The sequence below is a fragment of the Eschrichtius robustus genome, chromosome 5, assembly GCF_028021215.1.
Source record: "Eschrichtius robustus isolate mEscRob2 chromosome 5, mEscRob2.pri, whole genome shotgun sequence".
Classification (NCBI taxonomy): Eukaryota; Metazoa; Chordata; class Mammalia; order Artiodactyla; family Eschrichtiidae; genus Eschrichtius; species Eschrichtius robustus.
Window position 1 is genome coordinate 29,687,061 of NC_090828.1, and position 17,721 is coordinate 29,704,781.

Genomic DNA, 17,721 nt, shown 5'->3' on the forward strand with positions numbered 1-17,721 from the left:
TGCGCCTGCGCCAGGTCCTGAGCGGCGTGGTTGCCTGGAAACGGTGGAGCAGCGGTTCAAGGCCCCGGGTCCTGGCTTCACTATGGCCAAATTCGTACTCGCTGGTGAGTGATACCCGCGTCCGCCCGCAGATCGCTCAAAACACCGACAGCTACTCTCCTCCTATGACCGCTTGCCAGTGATCTTCTTAACTGGCTTATATTCTAGCAACTCCAGCCTCTATATGGACCACCCAGGCTTTATTATGCTTTCATTCAAAAATGTATGTTGGGCAGTGACTGTGTACAAAGCACTGCTGGACACAGGGGATACAGTGAGGGGAAAGACACATCCCTGCCTTCGAGGAGCTTTCAGTCTCCTGGGATACAGAAGCATGTAAACAAGTACTTTTGATACAGTGTGATTAATGCAATGAGGGGTATGTGCACAGGGCTCTGAGGGGTGTTACAAGAGCTGATTTGTGAAGGTTTGGAATAGGGAGGACATTCCAGAAAAAGGCACAGAGGCTAGAAGTGTCATGGCCTCTGGATACGGAGGAAGTGACTGGACCTGGGGCAAGAATGGGAGCAGAAGCCAGATCCTTGCACTTCAAGAACACCAAGCAAAGGTGTTTGAACTGTATGCTGAAAGCAATGAGGGGTCATTTAAAATGTTTAAGCAGGAGGGTATCTTAATGAGCTTGCATTTTAGGAAACCCTCCTTGTCAGCAATGGAGGGGATGGACTGGAAATGTCGACTGGCATCCAGAAAACCACCAAAGAGGCTTTTACTGCAGCAGGCTATTGTACCTGCCTCCTTTCCTCTCAGCAAGTTTCTCAAAAGGGTAGACTGCTCTTCTATCTCCAGGTCCTCCTTCCACTCAATCTGGTTTCTACTTCTGCCTCCTTTCAGAAATGGCCCTCACCGAAGTCACCAATGACTTTACAGAAGCTGTCCGGTCCTTGTCTTATTTGACCTCTTTGATGCCTTAACACAATTGTCATCTCCCATCTGCCTGAAAACCTATTTCCTTTGCTCCTTTATTCATTCAGAAGAGTATTTTTGAGCATGTTGTATTTGTGGCAGTGGCAGGGCTGGGTTCTATAGGAGCAGTGGCAGTGGCCGGGGACCTTTCTTAGGCAAAGACTTCCCAGAAGAAGTGATTTTTTAATCAGGGTCCTGAAAGATGAGTGTTACCTATCGGAGAGGAAGTAAGTAGGGAGGAGGAAAGTAAATTAGGCACGGGTAGCAGGGAGTGGGGCTGCAATGAGGAGAGCTAGTTTGGTGATTTTTGAGAGTATGCAATAAGCAGAAAATTGAAAAAGATTTAGTAGGGTTGGAGCATAGAGTACAAGGAAGAGACTATCCTATGTTAAGGCCAGAGTTAGATAACGTATATTCTTGTGAGCCACATTCAATATTTTTTTTAGATGTATTTATTTTTATTTATATTCATTTTTGGCTGCGTTGGGTCTTCGTTGCTGTGCGCGGGCTTTCTCTAGTTGCAGCGAGTGGGGGCTACTCTTCATTGCAGTGCATGGGCCTCTCATTGTGCTGTCTTCTCTTGTTGCAGAGCACGGGCTCTAGGCGCGCGGGCTTCAGTAGTTGCGGCACGCAGGCTCAGTAGTTGTGGTGCACGGGCTTAGTTGCTCTGCGGCATGTGGGATCTTCCCGGACTGGGGCTCGAACCCGTGTCCCCTGCACTGGCAGGTGGATTCTTAACCACTGCGCCACCAGGGAAGCCCTCAACATTTTAAACTTTATCTAAAGTACATGGAAGGTTTTTGGAAGGAGATACATAATCAAATTTGCATTTTATCTGAGTGTTATTGCTACAATGTGAGAAGAAAAAGACTGGATGCCCAGAGCCCAGTTAGGTACTGTAGTCCAGGAAGGAAATACTGGTGGCCTGGTCTAGGAAGGTGGGCAATAGAAATGGAAAGAAGTGAATGGATTGAAGAGATGTTAGGGAGCAGGATCTATAGAACTAGACATTTACCTAAGTGGAGGAAGAAAGGAAGGGAGAAGAAAGAGTTAAAATTATTCCCAAGCAGTAGTTTGCATAACTGGGTAGATGGGAAGTCATTGAAAAACAGCAGAAGAGTAGGCTTTATACTCTGGGTACTGTTAATACTCTTAAATAACTGGGTAGATGAACATAAAGAACATACGAGAAGGAGCAAATTTAGTAGGGGAGTGGTGGCAAAATCTGTCATAGACATGCTGAGTGCCTATGAGACATTTAGAAGGAGTTTAAAAAATACAGGAGGGTGTAGACATCTAGATAAGGAGATAGTTCTGAACTGGAAATACAGATTTCTACTTGAAACCAAAGGAGTGGAGGAGATTATCCAGGAAGGATCATAGAGTATGAAGATAAGATGCCTTGTAGAATGCTAACCTTTTAATGCATTAATAAAGGAATAGGAACCTAAAAGTGTAATGAGGAGTGGCCAGAGAAGTAGGAAGAAAACCTGAAGAATGCCCCCACTATAGTGGGTATTTCAAGAGTTGAAGGGAGACAAATGCTACCAAGGGTCAACAAGAAAAGGATCAAAAAGTATCCATTGGATTTAGTGACATGGAGGTCCATGGTGACCTTCTAGAGAATTATGGGAAAAGCCAGATTGCAGTGGCATGAGAAATCAATGGAAGTGAGGAACTGGGGATGGCAAGTGTAGAGAACTATTTCAAGAACTATTTCAAGTTTTAATAGAAAAGGGCAGGTAGAAGGCAACGACTGGAGGGGGTCATGGGCGTTTTGTTTCTCAGGACAGGAGAAACTTAAATATAATGAGTATATTTTAATTATGGTAGAAACAGGCCATTAGAAACAGAGCTAAGATGCTAGAAAAAGGGGATAACCAGTGGAGGTGGAAGAGGGTGGTGTTCAGAGCATAAGTGGTGAGATTGGATCTGGATACGAGGTAGGATCCCTCTTCCACTGAATAGAAGAAAGAAGGAAAGGATGAGTCCAAATGCAGATAGGCTAGTAGGTTTGATGGCAGGAGGTTGGGGGATTTCCCAACTGGTGCCTTTTTGTATGATTTGGTTTAGTTTGCGTAAAGTAGAAAGCAGAGTTTTCTGTTGTCTTCTGATAGTACAGAAAAATATTGGCGAGAAGGAAGAGGCTTGAAGGAAGTAGACAGTTTGGAATGGTGATTATAGAGACCAGAAGAGAGTGCTGCCAAGGGAAACAGAGGGATCTCCAGGAAGAGCTGAGGGCCAGTTGAGACTGGTGACCATGAATTTATAATGGTGCCACCCTGCTTGGTTCTACCATGTTTATCCAGGGGTGCCAAGTACATGAAACCCAGGCACAGAAAAGGCAATTTACTGGGTTCATTCAGGGTGAGGGTCTTTTACCAGGCTTACTTGCCAGAAGCACAGTGGGGCAAGAGAATTGAAGACATGAACCAGAAGAGTGGTCTGAATTCATGAGCCATGGATTTGAACTAAACAGGGAGGCTAATAGCCAGGGGGAGTTTGAGAGGGGTTGATGACTTAGAAGTCACCAGGAGGTTGAAGAACTGGTGATTGGGAGTAATCGGGGAAGAATGCTATAGAGAGGGTTCTGCCCTTGGCCCCTGCCCCTCCTACTCTACCGGACATCCAGTCCCACCAATTTTAGTGGCTGTCACTTTCTCTGTGTTTATGCCTGCAATATCTGTATCCTAAGCTATTACATAAGGCCTGCTCTTCAGATTTGCAGGTGCAGCTGCCTGCTGGTCATATCCACTGAGATATACTACAGATACTTCCAGCTGCACTTTATAATTTAAACTTCTCACCCATGACTTCTCTCTAGTAAGGTCAGGATCACCTACCCACGCCAGAAAAAAGAAGTTAAGCCAGACTCTTCTCTCTCCCACCAATTCTCCTTCCCCTTCCCCCAATACTCTCTGCACACATATCAAGTCCACATGTGATTTTACCACCACTCCTCACTTCACCCTGTGCCTTTTAGTAGCTACTAATGAGTAGTTCATTATGAGTAGTTCATGCTTAATTAGTAGCCTGGCATCCTCTTAGAGGAAGTGAGGTCTAATTTAGCACTGGAGGAGAATAAATATTCAATAGTCTTTTTTCCTTTCCACATTTTATTACTAATGATTCTGATCTCCTATGAAATTCATTTTATTTTGCCAATATAATAAAAATCAAAAGTTTATGTTATGGCAGTTTATGCTATAACTCTATATAAATTATATTGTAACTGTGTGATTGATTCTGTAATTATATGACAAATACTTGTAACTACATGATCATTTCCATGTGATGAAAGAAAATATTGCTAATTTGAATTTTTTAGGTAGAGCAGATTGCCCATATTATGCTAAAGCAGAACTTCTGGCAGATTATTTACAAAAGAATCTTCCTGATTTTCGGATACATAAAATTACACAACATCCTGATGTTTGGGAGGTAAGAGGCCTTTACAGTTTGTTAAATTCACACACACAGAAAAATGTGTTCTGATTTAATTAAATATTAGCTAGTGTATCAGATAGCTTTCCAGTAATGAATGTTCGTGTACTATTGATATTTTATTAGTAGTAAAATATGTCCTGACTTATCAGCCTCAAAACATTATTTATATTTTTTTCCTAGTACCTAATAGAACAAATGAGGCCCTAACCTGTAAGTAGAATAAATTTGGCTGGTATTTTCCCCCCAAGAATCCACATAGCTTATATTGCACTTTTTAACTTTCAATTCTCCTTCATATTGATTTCTAATGACATGAGGGACTTGTTTATTTGACACACCCTTCTTTGGGACTGAGATGGAAATTTGGGTGAAGGAGTTTCCTTTACTGGGGAGTGCTCTTGGGAATAACATCCTTAGAAAGAATGAGGGCAGCAGGACTGGGCAATGGGAGAAGTTGAACTGCCATCCAGCTCTAACAAAGGGCTCAGCCAGCCCTACAGGGAACTCTGAAGCTGGGATGGCCCTTCGGAGATACCCCCCCAAACAGGCAAGGAGGCCAGGCTTTTGTTCTCCTACAGCTAGCAGTCATAGGATGTGGGCTGCCCTGGGGAAGAGACTTAACCTTCGGCAAGGGAACATCCTTTGGTTGAGGTCAATTTCCAGAGAGAGACTCAGCACTGAGCCATCAACAGCCAATACACCTCGTGGCAGGGGGAATGAGTGCCTTGGTCACGAAGGAGGAATAGGGACTACGCGTGACAGGATCTGCTAGTTCACCAGTTGTGCCTTTTGGATCCCCATGCTGCATGTAATACGTTCACACCATCTGGGAACAGCTCTTCCAGAATTCTGGTTGGCATCTCTCCCCGGGGAAACTTTATAAGAGGAAGTTTAGTTAAATGAACAGTAGTCTCCGCAGCACATCATTTCAGCACTACACATCATTCAGCACCATAAATGACTCATCACCTTTCTTCTCTTCTATCCATTGTAGATTCCCCTCACCCTCTGTCTGCTGATTCAGGTGACTTATTAGGTGTGGTGGTGACTTACACCTGTATCCTTAGGGGTCTGAGCCCTCGTCTCTATTCCCTTTTCAGGATATGACTGTTGCACCTGTCCATTTGCTGTCAAAATTGAGCAAGGCACTACCAAGGATGCCCCAATGGATTACCTAGATGCCAACCATTCTTTCCTGCCCACATTGGGTAATAGCTGCCCTGTATGCTCCTGATCAACAGGGGCAATTACTCCTTCCATGATGGTAACTCCTTTCCTTACTGGCTGATCTCTTGGCACAGGAGCTCTAAGTGACCATGTGGCAGCCATAGATTAAAGTTTAACGGGACTCTTCCTGATAGAAGCACCCCTCACCCTGGGCGGGTCACTGGGAGTGATGGTAAGCAGGGTCACTCTTAATTCCGTTCTTGGTTCCTGGATTCATGTATTTGACCTATTGGGGCAAAACTCTATTGATTTGTGGTATATATTGCATCCTGAAAGATGGTACCCCCATCCTTGCAAGGTATCAGTCTCTAAGCTGGTGCCTGTATCTTCAGTGTGTTGTTCCATCCCTCTATCATGCTGCTAGATGTTGCCATATATGGTAGGGCCAGTGGGTCCCTGGTTTCATGCCCAATGTCATACATCCTTTACTTTAAAATGGGTTTCTTGGTTCAAAGTGATGTTATGCAGGATCCCATGTTGGTAGGTTAAATATTTTGAAAAGTCTTGAACAGGGTGCTGGCCAAAGTCCTACAAACAATAAAGACAATTCTTTAACCAGAATATATGTTGATTAAAATCAAGGTGAATCACTGCTCTTTCCAGGGTAGAAGGGGTCCAATGTAATCAGATTGCCACCAAGAGGCTGGTTGTTGTCTTTGAGGGATAGTGCCATTAACAGGAGGTCAGCATTGATCTCTGTTAATGGCAGCAGCAATGGCTAGATCAGCTTTGATGAGTGATAGCTTGTTTTCTCAGACCATTGCATAAGCTCTAACTTTTTCATGTCCCCATTGTGGCTTCAGCTGTCTAAGTTATCTTACTGCTGGGTTGCTTAGTGCTTCTGTCATAATAGATGTTCTCTGGTGGGCACTGCCCCGTCCTCTTTAATTTCAGAATTCTATCATCCCAATTGCCATGGGGCCCAGCTCTATAACAGCATGTCATTTAACAGCCATGGCCCACAATTGACAGCCACACCAGGCTTCTCAGTGATGCTGAGACCCCTCTCATCAGTGCATTCCTTGTCACTTTGGTGAATGTAGTGTCCTCCAGGCCCTTCCAGAGAACATAGGTGACCAATAGTTTTCCAGCCTTCCGTCATAGCATATGCACTCTAGCGAGCCCATTTTTTCTTAAGCTTTTTCATCCCTTCTTCCGTGGTCTTCCATGACAGTTCTGGCATTTCCATTTTATTTCATCCCTTCCTCCAAGCTTTGAAGAGCCATCCTAGCAACATGTTAGCACTCTCTTCTGAGGTCTTTGTCGGGGTGTACACTCTTGAATCGCAGAAGTGTGATTCATTTTGATAAATTCTCTCTTGTTCAGCTTTATGTTCCACTCTTGATTCAGCACCCTCAGGGTCCAGTCCTGTACATATTCTTCCAGCTCCTGCCAGGACATCACCATGCCCTGCTTGCTGCTGAAGGTCCTTTGAGGTAGAGTCTCTTTCTTCTAGACTCCCAGTATTTCACTGGTCAGGCTACGTTGTGACTAGAGGGGCCATGGGGGAATCATCATGGTGGAAACATCAACAAGGGAAATTCATTTGTAAGATTTTATTTGTAAGGTAGCTTCATTATACATTCCTCCAAAAACAAGAATGTTGCCATGTACTTTGCCCATAGAAATGTTGCATTCTGTCTCTATGCAGATATTGTCATTGGAAGGCCTGGTGTACACAAACCAGATAATGATGATTTAAACTTTTTCTACTAAATATTATCAGAAATCCCCAGATAATTTTTAGCTCATTAATTCAATCTAAAAAATATAAACTATACTCACATATTTGGAAAGCAATATCAAATTTATATGGCCCTAAAACCAGAGACATCTCATACAGAAAACCATTTGAGTTGGAAAACTTGGCTTCTTTTTTAAGCCAAACCCTTGCACTTCAGGTCTACTCAGGAAAGAGAGCAACATTCAGTACCTTTATTTGGTCGATGAATTCGAAGAATATTCTTTCTTACTTGATTAATTTGTTACTCAGCTCATCACTATTTCTATATTTATATTTTACAGTTTAACGATATCTAAATTTTATTATGTATATACAGAGGTAGTAAAAAAAAAAAAACTAGTATTTTAATGTTTGAACTCTAAAGTATTGAATTGAATTCCAAGGCAGATTCAATGTGTGACTTCTCGTGGACTATATCTTTCAATAGGAGTGGCTGAAAGAGTTGTGTAAAAAGAATACGTGGAGTCACAAAAATTCCCCCATCATCTGGAGAGAGCTGTTGGATCGTGGAGGAAAGGGTTTGCTTTTGGGAGGATATAATGAGTTCCTAGAACATGCCCAGGTATACAAATTAAGTTGATTTATCTGTCTAAAACATTATCGTTCTCTCCTATTATTATATTTTTCAAATGTCTTGCTTTCTAAGGTATTCTCTCAGCTCTCTTTTTACTCTATTTGGGCTTTAAACAAGAACTCTCCATTATCGCCATTGTCAGCTATTCTGGTGTTGATTTTTTCTTTCCCAATATTTAGCTTTACTATGGTGTCACCTCTAGCATGACGACTGAGCTGATGAAGACAGTTGCTCAAGAGAACCTGGGGACACACATAGAAAAAGAGCTGGAGAAAGAAGCCCTGAAAGGTCTCATCAACCCCTTGCAGGTCTGGATCACCAGGTGGGACCGTCAAATCCCAGGATTCGTGAGGTTGGCTTTTTATGTTTAGAAGGACAATGATGTACGATTCATTACATGATGGAAGAATATCTGAGTGTCAAGTTTGAGATTTGGATGTATGTATACAAATATTATAGATATGTAATATATGTATATGCATATATATCCCCTAGTGTAGCCCCATGTATGAGTGTTAGACTATATATAGGTTTAATGTGTATGTAATATGCATATAATACACATACATACCAAATCTAAGAGCAACTTTATAGCAAAATATTTACTTTGCATAACTGTCTCCAGCTCTCCTGCCCTCATTCTGTGCGTCTCACGCTGTCTGCTGCTCATACCATCTTGCTCTTCGCCTTCCTGTCCTTCCTTCCCTCTCCCTTGTTTCCTCCCTTCCCTCTCCCGTCTTCCTGACTGTTGCCCTCTTCCTCTTGCCCACTTGCTTTTGCTCCTCATCACTCTCAGTCTCAGTGGTGGGTGGACACATTCGATGTTTGTGTCATTGCTTTTTCTCTCTATCTCTGTGCTCTGCCTCCCTCTTTGTCCTTCTGCTGTCCATCTTGCTCTATCTCTCCCTCCCCCTTTCCTTTCCTCACCTCCCAATCTGTCTCTCACACTGCCCTTCTTACTCCCTATGTGTGTATCCTAATATACAGGCTCATCTGAAAAATTCTTTGTTATTATGAAAGATTTCAAATGCAGAAAAGAACTGAGAATGATGTAATAACCGTCCATGAACTTTACACCCAGATTTAATAATATTACATCGGCTTTAGGATTTTTTTAATATTTATTTATTTATTTGGCTGCGCTGGGTCTTAGCTGCAGCACGCGGGATCTTTATTTGCGGCATCCGGGCTCCTATCTGCGGCATGCGGGCTCCTCCTTGTGGCCTGCGGGACCCAGCTCCCCGACCAGGGATCGAACCCGGGCCCCCCTGCATGGGGAGCACAGAGTCCTAACCACTGGACCACCAGGGAAGTCCCTAGATATTTTTAAAGGATTAAAATGGTACACATGTTCTTGAAAACACCACTGCGCCTCTCTCCAAACCCACTGTGAAAAATTGCCCAGATGCATTTCCAAACTCCCCCTCAGCGGTCATTAGGGCTCTCAGTTATCAGCCAAGCTATAGAGTACTCAAATACTGGCTGAATTGTGGGTGCAGATACATGATACCTCGCCTGTGTTGATCCTAGGCTTCTTTATAAGGATTTGGAAAAATAGGCCTTTCTAAAAGATGTCATTACTTTGCAGATAAGGGTACAACATAGAAAAGAGTTATGGTTAAATGAAACTGATTTCCTTATCTTTTTTTAAAAAGAATGTAAACACGTAATTACAGTAATATGACACAGTTCTTTTAAATTTTGCTTTCTGCCTATTCTATTTAATTTGAAAAGCCTTATAAACAGGTACATTTCTTACTTTGGTATTGTTTTCAGATGGCCAAAGCAAGAAGTTAGCAGTGAGAATTATTTTGTTCTACTTTTGATTTCTAGCCTTAAAAATGTCTGTGCAGCTGTGTATGCCAATTTAAGATATTAAATCACCCTATTAATGCACATGCAGAATTATATCTATTAAGAATAAAGCCTGGGGACTTCCCTGGTGGCACAGTGGTTAAGAATCCGCCTGCCAGTGCAGGGGACACGGGTTCAAGCCCTGGTCCGGGAAGATCCCACATGCCGCGGGGCAACTAAGCCCATGAGGCACAACTACTGAGCCTGCGCTCTAGAGCCCGTGAGCCACAACTACTGAAGCCCGTTCGCCTAAAGCCCGTACTCCGCAACAAAAGAAGCCACTGCAATAAGAAGCCCGCGCACCACAACACAGAGTAGCCCCCACTAGCCGCAACTAGAGAAAGCCCGCGCACAGCAATGAAGACCCAACACAGCCGAAAATAAATAAATAAATAAATTTATTTAAAAAAAAGAAGACTTTTATACATGGTTGGTACTTAAAAAAAAAAAAAGAATAAAGCCTGAAAAGGAGCAAAAGATTTAACCATTCGTAATCGGCTTTGCATTTTTATTAGTGCATCCGCGCCTGCCTGCTACAACCTAATTCCCATCTTGACAAGTGGTGAAGTGTTTGGACCGCATATGGAAATTAGCATAAACCTATTTGACAACAAGCAGGCAGAAGAAAAACTCACAAGCCTTGTGAAAGAGGCTCAGGACCTGGCGTCGCCCTTCCTGCAGAGTGTGTCCGTCTGCACCAGAGCGGAGGAGGCCTTCCGCCAGGCCCACGTGATCATCTTCCTCGACGACCACGTGGACAAGGAGGTGTACAGTTTGGAAGACTGCATCCGAAGCAGGGCTACTCTGTGCCACCTCTACGGATCCCTGATTGAGAAAAATGCTCATGATTCCGTCAGAATTATTGTGGGAGGAAAAACCTTTGTGAATCTCAAAACGTCTTTGCTTATGAGATACGCCCCAAACTTCACTCACAATATTGTCGCTGTGGCCTTGGGCGTAGAAGGCAAAGCGAAGGCGGAGCTGGCCAGAAAACTGAAAACGACTCCCTCATGTGAGTGAGCTCCCGTTTCCGTGTCCGGTTTTAAACAGCGTGATTTCACAGCAGCTAGGAAGAACACTGTCCCCTCTAAAATCAGTCGGGATATCTGGTCTACAAAGTATGAAGCAGAGGCCGAGAACTTCTGATTGTGTGATTTCACTACTGTGCATTTTCTTTCTACTAGCTTTTATGACTAGCTGATCTTTTCCCATCATTATAAAAATTAAGAAACAAATACTTAAATAAGGTTTCTATTTTTCAAGTAGTAATTTGAAACTTAATATTCCTTTTTTTTTTTTTTTTCCGTGATAGTAGTCAACCGACGTAATGGGTGTTTTTTAAAAAAATACTCAGGGCTCTGTTAAAGTGACCCCCACCCCACTTCCCACCTGTGTGACTTGGGGCAAATCACTTAACCTTGCTGTGCCTCGCTTCCTCACCTGTAAAATGAGGATGTAAATAGCACCTACATCCTAGAATTGATGCCAGGATTTAAAGAGATGATATTTCTAAAGTGCTTGGAGGAGTGCCTGACACATGGTAAACATTTGCAAGGATAGTAAAGTTGTTAAGGTGATTATGCTATCTGATCAGTTTCTGCTCCTAGTAATCTTTGTACTTATAGAGGTCAAAATCATAGGAGGATGAGACAGAACCAGAAAATGGATTTTTGTATCTAAAGGGGGAGTGCTGTATCTAAAAATATTTGTCATATTTGACAGACTTTAGCTATTTGTGCCCTTAGATGCAGCAGGTGCAACGAAGTCTATTGAGAATGCCAGGAAGTGCAAGGCATGACATCAAGCAAAATTGGGAAGACAGTAAAATGTGAGCCTAGAATGCTCTCGGTCAGAGCTATAAAGGACTTTGGTGAGCCCCTCACACATTAGGGCAAGAGCCGTATTGTCCTTTTCTTAACAACAAAGCCCTAGGACCATAACTTCTGGTATTCTTGCATACAAATCATTAGTGTCTTACCCCCAGCGTCAGTGCATACCTCAGCCAAATGGATACTAAAATTATTCAATAGGAAAACATTTCTTAATCATTTTATCTCTGTTATCAACCTTATATGTATATGTGTAGATACTGATTTCTCACAAAAGATCTGTGATACACTGATGAAAGTGTCAAGAAGAGGCAGCGTTACAAAATTTAAAACAGAGCAGGCACTTTCAACCAGAAAGCTGCTCTCTTGTGGGCCTGGTGGTACCATAAATTCTAAACCCTGCTGTATTCAAAGCCAATAAGCACAGGAGCAGCAGAAAAAAGAAAAGTGGAGACAAGTTGGGGCAAAAAAGGGAAATGTTAGAGGGACGGCTGTTAAAGTGGAATTGTCAGTGGAGTAGTAAGGAGGAAGTTGGCAACGACAAAGACAGAGTTAAACAAAGTAACATGAACTAGAAAAAGCATCAGGGAGAATTATTCCAGGAGAATTCCAGATGCCCAGAGGGGAGCAAACCTTTTCAGGATATCCCTTGAGTTCAGTTCACACATAAACCTGTTTCTCAGACTATGTACATTGGTTTAGTTGGAACTCTTTCTGTACAAGTGACAGAAAGTCCACTCAAAGCGACCAAAATCAGAGCTATTTTTCCACATAACTGAAGAGTGCAGGAGTAGTTCTTATTTGGGGCATAGCCGGATGCCGGGGTTCAAATGATGATGTCAAGCCTGGTTCGTGCTCTCACGTGGCTCGTCACTCAGCTCTGCTTTCCTCAGCTTTGATCTGATTCTCGGATAGGCTTTCCCTAAAAAGTGGCAAAATGGCTATGGGCATCATAGCTTAACTACCCCAGCAGAAAAAGAGCGTTCTCTTTCGATTCTTTGTATAAAAGTAGCAGAATAATATCTCATTGACTGGGCTTGGACCATATGCCCTTCTCCAAATCAATCATTGTGGCCAGAAATCTGGAATCTAGCTCTGATGCCTATTGATAGACCTGAGAGGTGAGGACAGCTTCACCCAAACCAAATGGACTGAAATTGGGGAAGGGTACCTATTGAAAGAAAAACCAGTATGCTGTTAAAGAAAAAAAGTAGGAAGAGATGTTAGGACAAAAAAAAAAAGCAGATGTCTGCTATAATTTTCTCTAGCTTGATTTAAGGCATTTAGAGCTATAAAGGGCCTTAAAGCTTTAAGAAAAATTCTTTTCCCTCCTGCCTGCCTTTGAACACAACTCTGTAAGAGTGTGATACTTGGAGCTGCTGCAGTCATTTTAGGACCATGAGGGGAAAGCCGAGAGAGTAACATCTTTGAGCTGCTTAACAAGCACCAGTGTCACTGCCTACCTCGACTTGTTATCTGAGAAAAGTAAACTCCTTCTAGTTCAGCAAAGTCAGAAGGATATTCTGTTACTTGAAGCCAACAGCAATCTTATCTCATACAGAACAGGAAAGAATTTAATCTCCGTAATAGAAAGTGGTGTGACCTTTTAAGAGAATTAAGTTTTTAAACAAATAAATAAGTTTATAAATAAATCAATAAAATCCCCTATTTTCACTTCAGATACATTCCCAGAAAATCCACAATTATTAGAGAGAATTATTAGAGAGAATTTCATATACTAGAATCATATGAAATACCAATTCCTATTTCTCTCTACCTCCATCCTCTTCTTTTTCTTGGTAGTATGTATCACGTTGTATAGTAGTTGTTTTCTCACCCACTCCCCTCTACCCCCAGAATATTGCAAGGATTTGGGCTGATTTGTTTTCTTCTGAGCCTCCCATCTAAAAGTGCCTCACACATACAAGCTAATTCAATATCTCTTTGTTGATTAAGATGTTCCTCGGGGTCCTCTTATCCCAGCATCTCCATTCTGCAGGAAACGAAAGCCACCCAGGGAGTCAAGTGACTTGCCCAAATTTCTATTCCAGTCTAAAATCAGGGACTCTCTGTCAGAATCAAAGCAGATAAAAAATCCTCTTCATGGCAAGCAGAGTGGTGAAGTTAGGACTAGAGCAGGGGTATAATTTTCAGTAGCAATTTCTTTCAGGGAGCATTTCAGTGTTCCCTGAATTCAGTCCTATGCTCACACCATCCACATGCATTATTAGGAATGGCCAGACTCTGATGATTAAGGAGATAATCCACATTGTTTGCACATTTTTAGGGAACATAAACTTAAGTCTGTTTTATAGCAAAAGGACCAATCGTAAAACAAACACACAAATAGAAAGTAGACTACAGGCAATTTTTTATATTACGATATTTTTTTAAATTTCTTTTCTTCACAGGCATCAAAGATGTGATAATTTGGGGTAATATTAGTGGAAATAACTACGTCGATCTGAGAAAAGCCAAGGTTTACAGATATGAGAGTGCTGTTTGGGGACCTCCTCACTATTCACGCCCTGTTTTAAGCCTGATTTTTGATAGGTACAGTATCTTTTTAAGTGAAGTAGTTTAACAATATTGAATAAACATGTAATGTTACTATAATCATTTAAAAATCATCTTAGAAATCTGTGGGCAGAAGTAACTTTGTTCACACTCATCCTCATTTATGCTTTCTATTGAAGAAATGTAGAGAATTCCACAGAATTTCAACTGGTCAGTCCCCACCCCCAATTTATTTGATTTTGGAATTTTGAATTTTTATATTTCAGATTATCCTTAAAGTGGCTCACAGATTCCATTAATGTTATCACTAAAGCAAACATATGTAAAGTGAGTCTTATTTAATGTAAAGACCTCTGTCCAAGTTGAAAAAGCTTCGAGAATAAGGAATTACGATGGTGAGCAGGCCCAGGCCATGCTGGGTGTTGGGTCCCAGGAAAGGCAGAATTGAGACGTGGTAAGAAGCACCATCTCTGGAGCCAAGCCACCTGGGCTGGAATTCTCATTCAGCCACTCATTAGCTGTGTGACTTTAGAGAAGTGACTTAACGTCTCTGTGCCTCGGTTTTCCCATCTGCCAAGTGGAAATGGTAACAGAGTATGGGTCTTATAGGGTCATTGGGAAGATGAAATGGGTTAAGACAGGCAAAGCACTTAGAAACTGTGCCTGTCACAGTCAACACCACCATGACGAAAAGGGCGTGGAAGGAGGAAGGGGGAGGAACGCCTTTGGAACAAGTTTCTAAACTTTGCAGCACTTTCCCAGCGGTAGCATGTCCTTTCCATCACCCCTTTCTTCCCTTCCCTTCGTTTACCCGCGCCTAGAAATTGTGTCCCTGGACTCATTGTCCTGGAGCGCGGTTCCCCTGCATTGCTGCGTGGGCGCGGGCAGCATCTCCTGGGGCTGCATCGTGCCGGCTTAGCAAGGGCAGCCGTTTCATGCCTGTTCTAGGCCGGCTGGACTGTTCCCCGAGTTTAAACTTCACATTAGAAAACTTAATTATTTCCTTAGTTCTCAATGTGAATAATTCAACATTTCATGATACTATTTTATTTAAAATGAAGGATACCACTGGTTCCAAGATAGCCTCTATATAGAATAAATTCTTTGTGATGAAATTAATTGTTCTTGCAGCCTTTGGCCACTTTTCTATGTTCCATATTTATGGTATCAAGTTTTTAGTTTGAAACTTTAGGACTCCTTTCTGCTCGGTTTCATTACTTTTCAGTTGACTCTTTATGGGCTTAAAGAAGCTTGAAGAAGGGGCGCAGGAAGTCATATTTCTATTTTGTGGAGGTCTTGTACTTAGATCCATTGACCCAGGGAACATTCTTATTCATTCGTATTCCTTCCTCCATTGTAAAATTGTTTCTTTCTCTCCTTGCAGTGAGTGGGTAAACAGAGAATTTGTGGTAAGTCTTAAAAAGTTCACCGCCACAGGAAGACAATTTGGAGGCATCTTAGCTGCACACAGTATAGCCACTACGTTGAAATACTGGTACCATGGCTCACCCCCTGGGGAGATTGTGTCTTTAGGGGTACTGAGTGAAGGTAAATCTGGGTTTTTCTTATCTTATGATATTTTAAAACCTCCACGTATGCCCCCTGTGCTCCTACTTTTGTGTCCTTACCTAGACAGGCTCCTACCTCTTTAAAGACTCTGTAAGCTCTCTGGATTTTCACAATTCCATAATCATTCATTCATGCATGCATTCCTTCAGTTATCCATTCAGCAGTGCAACAGTATTTTGTGTGCATGCACTGGGAACACACATAGGGAGTAGGCCTGGCTTTTGCCTTTCAGGAAGCTCACAGCAGAGTAAAGGAGAGCCACATACATAAATGAGATAATTCTGTTAAGTTTTTCTCACTGTATCCCTACTGAGGAAGGGAAAGCAAGGTCGATTTTCAGCAGGCAGCAGGAAGAATCAGGACCGGCACCATAAAGGAGGTGACACTTCAGGAAGTGTCACCTGCAAGTTTGAGTAGTTGTTTACCTGACAGACAAGTATGGGTAGAACATCTGGGCACAGGAGATGCAGGAGCAAAGACACAGACACACGATACAAAAGGCACAGCAAGACCCAGATCTCAGAGTACCAGGCAGCAGCCGGAATGTGGAAAGCTTGCTCTCCGTTCACAAATACTGTGGATATATTTTTATATCCTTACTATTTTAATCTGCTAAAAACTATTCAGAGCAATTCTACTGTTTTTTGAAAAATAGGAAAGAGAGAATAGCTGATGGTCTGTGCACTGTAGGTTCTACCTAGAGCATGTCTTCCCTTTGTGCTTTACATTCCCCCTGAACAAGCCCATCCATTCCCAAAGCTCCAGGCCTGGGCCTCGCTGCCGAGCCCTACCTTGTCAGACATTGCCACCTGGATGTCATGCTGTCACTTCAAACCCACACACACCAAACTGAACCTGTTGTCGTCCTCCCCAGTCTGAGCCACCTCTTGTATCCTTTATGTTATTAATGGAACCACGATCCTTCCCATTGTTTCAGTGACTATGGTGCAGCTCACGGAAATCTCCCCAAATCCCCCAAGTCAGAATTAATCTCTGTCTCTCCTCTGTACTCACATAGCATTTGTTCCTCTATCAGAGAGCATATCACAGCCTGCCTTTATGGATGGGGTGGTTAGTTGCATATGCCCTCTGCATTAGAGTTCACCCACCCTGAGGGCAGGGCTTTGGCTGGGTTTTCTTGTTGCTCCTTCATGGGTAGACTCTCAATGCGTCTTGTTCAATTAAGGTTAATGTGCAGGAACATACGCATCGTGTGAATTCAAATCACTGTGTTACCTTTTTAGTGAAATAGACATTTAAAACCTCATCTTTATCTGTAAAAGTTTAATTAGGGAATTCCCTGGCAGTCCAGTGGTTAGTGTTCCCCGCTTCTACTGTTCGATCCCTGGTCAGGGAACTAAGATCCTGCAAGCCACGCGGCACAGCCTAAAATAAAGTTGAATTAATCTCTAGGAATTCATCAATAAGCAGTTCAGTGTTGGGGGCAAGTGAGGTGAAGAGCAAGTGATCATTGTGTCCCTGAAATGGTACCACATGTGTAAACCCTCATCTGTTGTTCACCCATAAGGCTGGCTCTCAAATAGAGAGTGAACAGAGGGCCTGGGGCATCCTCTACGGAAGAGTCTTTTAGATCCTGGTTTCCTAACTCTCCTCAATATTTTGCCCTAGTGACAACATTTTTTTTTAATTGAAGTATAGTTGATTTACAATGTCATGTTAGTTTCAGGTGTACAGTTCAGTGATTCAGTTATATATATATATATATTCTTTTTCAGATTCTTTTCCCTTATAGGTTATTACAAAATATTAAGTATAGTTCCCTGTGTTATACAGTAGGTCCTTGTTGGTTATCTGTTGTACATATTTTAGAGTATATATGTTAATCCTGTCCTCCTAATTTACCCCCCCCCCTTTTCCCTTTGGTAACCGTGAGTTTGTTTTCTATGTCTGTGTGTCTATTTCTCTTTCATAAATAAGTTCATCTGTATCTTTTTTTTTTCAGATTCCACATATAAGTGATACCATATGGTATTTGT

At 42.3% G+C, this 17,721-nt stretch overlaps 1 protein-coding gene across 1 annotated transcript in view; it reads left to right on the top strand.

Annotated features, from left to right (window-relative positions):
- The first annotated feature begins 41 nt into the window (after window positions 1-41).
- Window positions 42-17,721, top strand: part of MDH1B (malate dehydrogenase 1B) — a 28,611-nt gene continuing 10,931 nt past the window's right edge. The window contains exons 1-7 of the mRNA XM_068544604.1: window positions 42-104; window positions 4,292-4,404; window positions 7,809-7,943; window positions 8,135-8,277; window positions 10,325-10,821; window positions 14,050-14,191; window positions 15,540-15,703. Of these exons, the coding sequence (XP_068400705.1) occupies window positions 83-104; window positions 4,292-4,404; window positions 7,809-7,943; window positions 8,135-8,277; window positions 10,325-10,821; window positions 14,050-14,191; window positions 15,540-15,703 (1,216 nt within the window). The 5' untranslated portion in view covers window positions 42-82. The remainder of the gene's footprint in view (window positions 105-4,291; window positions 4,405-7,808; window positions 7,944-8,134; window positions 8,278-10,324; window positions 10,822-14,049; window positions 14,192-15,539; window positions 15,704-17,721) is intronic.